Source organism: Rhododendron vialii, chromosome 9a, assembly GCF_030253575.1.
Source record: "Rhododendron vialii isolate Sample 1 chromosome 9a, ASM3025357v1".
Taxonomy (NCBI): domain Eukaryota; kingdom Viridiplantae; phylum Streptophyta; class Magnoliopsida; order Ericales; family Ericaceae; genus Rhododendron; species Rhododendron vialii.
The window spans coordinates 37,092,539-37,098,425 of NC_080565.1; the positions used below are offsets into that span (position 1 = coordinate 37,092,539).

At 39.5% G+C, this 5,887-nt stretch overlaps 1 protein-coding gene across 1 annotated transcript; it reads left to right on the top strand.

Annotated features, from left to right (window-relative positions):
• The first annotated feature begins 1,158 nt into the window (after positions 1-1,158).
• On the top strand, positions 1,159-3,856 carry LOC131300748 (probable protein phosphatase 2C 2). The gene is made up of 4 exons (XM_058326722.1): positions 1,159-1,690; positions 2,598-2,936; positions 3,050-3,229; positions 3,337-3,856. Exons 1-4 carry the CDS (start codon positions 1,235-1,237, stop codon positions 3,499-3,501), a joined length of 1,140 nt encoding a protein of 379 aa, XP_058182705.1. The 5' UTR covers positions 1,159-1,234; the 3' UTR covers positions 3,502-3,856.
• The last annotated feature ends 2,031 nt before the right edge of the window (positions 3,857-5,887 follow it).

A 5,887-nucleotide genomic window follows, 5' to 3' on the forward strand; every position in this document is an offset into this window, starting at 1 on the left:
TGACACTTTTGATTTGTCTCCATGTGGAAAAAATAAACAAGTAGAATCTGGGGAAAAAAAAAAAACTATGGGAAAAATAAGCCTATAGAAATTTACTAATGATAAGTTTTTTGTTTTATGCAAAGTTTCTAAAAAAGTAGTAATGTAATATTTCCATTTTGCCCTCCCTTTTCTCTTATACCCTGAATAAGTTTTTTTTTTTTTATCAGCCCCTGAATAAGTTAGAACTCTGAACTCCAAGGAATAATCCACCGAGGTAAAATTGAAAAGTACAATTTAATAATCATATTATCTCAAATTGTTGGTTTCCTAAGAGCAAGAGCAAGTACATCATAGGAGCAAAATAAACATTTCTAGCTACTTTACATAATGAATACACCAAAACAGGGCTACACCAGGTTCTGTATACATGGAGGTATTTTTCCTCCATGAACAGTAGTTAGCTTAATCTATCGAAGAAGTGTTCACAATGGATTCATTAAAATATTGTTTCATTTTCTCTCTCCTTACCACTTCCTCTCTCGCTCATCCTTTCCTCTCTCCATGTATATTATTTTTGAATATTTAAAGAATAGAGAGAAAATTATATAGATGCTGCCGTGGTGTGAAAGGTAAAAATGAGTAGGTAGAATGAAAATGTATACTGTTCATCAGCATTTTTTACTATGCACTGATAAACTCTAAAGAGGTTATTCCCAAGCACCCCAAAAAAAATTCCTAATGGGACACAAAAAATAGAAAAAAGAGACGCACAGATAAAAAGTTTTCGTGTTCATGAGCTTATACAAGCAAATCTATTCTCGCGAGTTCGTGAGCTTATTCGAGCAAAACTTGTGCTAACACAATCTAAATTTAAAGTCTAGCTCATTTATTAACCAAGCCAAACACCTAACCGGGTCCAACTCGACCGAATCTTTCGTCTCACCCTTATTTATTTATTTATTTTTTGATCAGCCGTCTCACCCTATTGGCTACTGCCGTTTTCTTCTGAACGGCTTCAGTTCCTTTTTTCATTATATTAATAGGGTTTTTTATTATTATTATTTATTATTTGTTGGATTCCTTGACTTCTTCAAAATTATAAAAAATAAAAACCATCTGGAGCCAAAATGCCCGGTATATATACGAGGCACTGGAATGCCGGACGCTCTCAAATCTCTCTCTTTCTCAGACTTTCTCTCTCTCTCTCTCTCTAAACTAGCGCGGGCTGAGGACAACAGAGTGCTCGGAAAACATGTATTGCGCCGTAGCAGTGCCGTTGAGGGTTTCTCCTCTCTTCTACAAACTCTCGGTTTCTCCTCCAGTTACCTTAAATCTACACGCCTCGCCATCTTCACAATCCACGCCTTCACATTCGTCACCAACATCTCCGTTATCGCCTTTGACGCTTCGTCTCAACAACCAGCCGGAGGACGAGCCCGTTTTTTCTTCTTCTTCTACTACTACTACTACACTTTTAACTACGGCTACGTCTGGGCCGGCGCTTATGAAGAGGAAGAGGCCGGCGATGATCGAAATTCCGAGCTTGGCGTTGAGTTTTGCGGCGACCGAGGCGCCGGCGGAGGTGGGTCCGATGGACGAGGTGGAGGTTGACGGGGAGGGGTATTACGTGTGCTGTAAGAGAGGGAAAAGGCGAGCTATGGAGGACCGGTATTCGGCCGTTGTTAATAGTCAAGGAGATTCTAAACAGGTATTTAAAGAGTTTTCTGCTGAATTGTTGCTATCTTATGTTTTAATTTGTTGGTGTGGTGGTGTTCCAAGGCGGTGGATTTTTGGGGTGATTATCGAGCCGAGCAGTTGTTTAAGTTTAGTTTGAAAACTTAACGGATTTCAAAACATGTTCAAATTTAGCTTATTTGTGAGACGAGCCGATCACAATAGAGTTTTAATCTGGCAAACGTTCTCGAGTTGCTTGAATTTGTTTGTTATATAATATCATAGACTGAATGAGCCTAGTATTAGCTTGTTCGAGCTGGTTTTGGAAACTGAATGAGCTCCAAAAAATTAGCTGGTTTTGGAAACTGAATGAGCTCCAAAAAATTGTTCAAGTTCTGTTTGTTTATGTATTGAATCGATCTTGAATTTGATGAACGAGCACGAACTCAAGCTCCAGTATGGTTTGTTTATCGGTCCTATTAGACGTTGATGCCAATCGATAGTGGCTGATTGGAACCTATGTAATGGAAGTACAACTTATGTGAATTTCCCCAGTTTGATGGTTAGATACGAATTGTAATGATAAGTTGAAGTTGATAGGGAAATTGGTAAAAGGCTATGGAAGCTTGAAACAGAATAGTGAAATGGAAACGAAAACGTACAAGCTTCTAATGGAAGCCGTGAAGAACATATCAGTACGTTATAGTCTCACAAAATTTGGAGTTGTTGAAGGGCTTGACTCATTTTGATAGTCTACTATTCATCTTCGATACAAAAAGAGAAAAATTGGCAAAAAGCAAGGAAATTTGGGCGTGACTTCGAAAATTCAGACCATTTTTAGTTTGTACATAACGTAGTTTGTTTTTCTCTAGATTGGGTTTTTTGCCTAATTTTCTGTTTTATTAGTGACTTACGTCTCTTTATCTTTGTACAATTTGCAGGCTTTCTTTGGTGTTTTTGATGGACATGGAGGGGCAAAAGCTGCAGAATTTGCTGCGAACAATATAGGCAGGAACATTATGAAGGAGGTGACAAGAAGACGCGAAGAAGAAATAGAAGAGGCAGTAAAAGATGGTTACCTTACCACAGATGCAGAGTTTCTAAAGGAAGGTGCGAGCGGCGGTACTTGTTGTGTCACTGCGTTGATACGTGAAGGTGATCTTGTTGTCTCCAACGCTGGTGACTGCCGTGCTGTTTTGAGCCGAGGAGCTGTCGCCGAGGCCCTGACAGCTGATCACCGGCCTTGCAGGGAAGACGAAAGAGACAGGATTGAAAACACGGTAAGCGACCATGTATATCAAACCCAACTTTTAGCTTACCTAAATTTCATGTTGCGTAACATAAGTTACCACTGCAACTGATGGATAAAATTCTTGCTGTTATATATATGCAGGGTGGTTATGTGGACTGTTGTCGCGGAGTTTGGAGAATACAGGGGTCGCTTGCTGTATCGAGAGGACTGGGGGATCAACATCTTAAAAATTGGGTGGTAGCGGAACCGGAGACCAAAGTTGTTAGACTCACACCTGAATGCGAGTTCTTAATCCTTGCGTCTGATGGACTGTGGGATAAGGTAAATTGACAAAAATCGCACTTGTCAAATTGTTGTCATTTAAGTTGCATCTTAGTTCAGTTCGTTTCACAAGAGTTATATGCTGATGCTTTGTTTTCACTTTGCAGGTCAGTAATCAGGAGGCAGTAGATGTAGTTCGCCATTCATGCGTAGGCATCGATAACCTGGAGCCGTTTTCTGCTTGTAAAAAGCTTGTCGATCTGTCAGTAACGAGGGGATCCATAGACGACATAAGTGTCTTGGTGATTCAATTAGCTCATTTTATTCCGTAAAACATGCTAGGAGGAAGTATAAAATTCAGATGAAGACGGTCAAAATCGCTTCCCAGCATTCAGAAGTCCATAATTGTGTAGAAACTTGAAGCCATGGAATTTGGAAGCTCGGAACTCTAATATCTGTACGTATGATCCGAATCTGATGATTAGCGTCCACCGATCAGGGCGGGAAGTAGTAAGGACCTGAATCAATTGTATTATGAATGTTCTTGACATTTCTTCCTCCATAGGAAAGTTGATAGTGTGTTGTGGTATGTTGTATCCCATTCTAAATGTACAGAGGATATTTTCTTCAGTAACCAACTTATATTTTTGGCCTTGGCTTCGGATTTCACTGTTATTTGGGAAAAAGATTTATGCCTTTTCAGTTAAACGAAAACTCTGCTGCTGTGCTGTGTATCTAATTCTTCTCTATGAAACCTTGGCTTCGGATTTCAATAGTATCCAATGCATTAGGTCGAATAATCCGGAGGACTTACCTAACCGTCCGCTAGTTGGGGGTCCGACTAAAATCGGGGCAAAGTTTCGTACAGAGTGAGTCGACATAAAAATTCGATAGCGTTTAGGCGTGAGTCGAACGACTCGAACCTGGTTTTGTGTCAATGCTGTTGTTGACCGGTTGTTGATCACTATTCTATCTTCAATGGTGGACTTGACAACAGTCATAGTGCCCAGTATCAGACTGTGACACAACTTGAAGCACTTGCTCTGCTAGTGAGAGTTGACCTTGAGCAACCCATTTACGAATACTTTTCAACCCACGGAAAACATGCTTTTTACTTCCTTCTTGGACCCGGGCCAGTAAGAATTGGCTTGCTGCTGGATCATATTGTTTCTTGGTAGTTGGTTCTAGAAGTGCAGTGCCTTCAATAAACTAGTTAGAGTTTAGAAAGCTTCGTGAAAGAAGATCTATCTGAGGCCGTAAATGAGTCGAGCCAAGCAGTGTATTGAGTTGTTCATGTTGAGTTGGAAAATTTAAAAAAAAAAAAAAAAAAGGTTTGTAAACTTAGTGTGTCTATCAATCGATCCGCTATCAAACGTGTCTCCATCGATTTTTGAGTAACTAGATTGCTTGTTTTGTGTTTCTTTCATAAAATCATAAACTTGTTGAGTTGAGTAATGGGTTGTTTAATTTTAGTTTCGAATCTCAACAGGTTCTGAAAATGTGTCGAAACTTAATCTTTTCGTGCAACGAGTCAATTTTAAACAAGTTTTAACGAGTCAATGACTAGTGGAACTCATAAAAACAGACTTGGTTTAACAACCACCCATGAGAATCCCTTGTGGAATGAAACGGCAAAAATTAGTTTCATTAACTCATAACACGAGGTACATAACTAAAACTTAAAATACTTCAGATTCTATGGGGAAATCCACCTCAAGGCAGGCACCAAAATCTGGAGGATTCGGTTGGTCTTGACCTTCCATCACTCACCGGGATTCCTTAATCCACATGTAGAAACCATTATTGGAGTTAGGGGAGTCAAATTTGTGTAGGTTAAAAGTGATCAGTTCTTCTGATTCCTAGCTCACGTCGCTTTCAATACTAAAAAACATCGAAAAACAAAAGGAATCTCACTGCCTTCCAAAGTTTCCAACATACCAGCAGTATCAGCTATAAGCAACTCCCTAACACATTGAGGAGAGAACCCATTGGCCTTGTAACGCAGGTTCAAAACCCACAACGCAACGATACCACAAAGTAAATAAAGAAGAATCGGCCCAATACATATACGTATGTATGTGCGCGTGTAACAAACAGTGGAACGGAGAAAAATCAGGCTATAAAAAGGCGGGCATCAACTTTCAGCCGTGGACAGGTTGGTCTGAATTTGAATGGCTTTGCCTAATTATCAGAATACTACTATTTACTCAATATACACTTGGCCTAATGCATACATAGTGCATTAGACTAAAATTGAACTGTCCATGATAAGACTCTTCATTATTTCTACTAATTGGTTTGGTCAAACAATCTCTTCTTTTTACTAGTAGTGTGCATGGGCCATGGCCTAATACCAATTTGATCATCCGTACTTCTGCAGCATTGGGGCATTTTCAAAGGAGGGGGGCAAGCAAGGTATACAATTCAAATTTTTAATGTTCAGTACATTACAGATAAAGTGATAAACTGCTGCTTCTTTTCTTTTCTTTTTTCCAAATATTATATACATTGGAGGGTTAGCGGGAGAGTTTAGTAAGTTAGTTCACATGGAACCGGTGAATTCATAAGAGATTACTTTCTTGCTGGGGAATTCATAAGAAATTACTTTCTTTTTTCGGTTCAACGGTAGGAATATCCAGGCTAGCTTAGACGGGCTTCAATTAATTTTCTCCTCAGTCCAGTCAAAGACTCAAATTAAAGGCAGACCATCTATGCGGG

What these genes read in the sequence shown, in the direction of transcription:
- LOC131300748 (XM_058326722.1), top strand. Translation starts at nt 1,235, where the DNA reads ATGTATTGCGCCGTAGCAGTGCCGTTGAGGGTTTCTCCTCTCTTCTAC. An exon ending in GTCAAGGAGATTCTAAACAG is followed by an intron (nt 1,691 to 2,597) that starts GTATTTAAAGAG and finishes TACAATTTGCAG; the next exon opens with GCTTTCTTTGGTGTTTTTGA. An exon ending in CTGATGGACTGTGGGATAAG is followed by an intron (nt 3,230 to 3,336) that starts GTAAATTGACAA and finishes TTCACTTTGCAG; the next exon opens with GTCAGTAATCAGGAGGCAGT.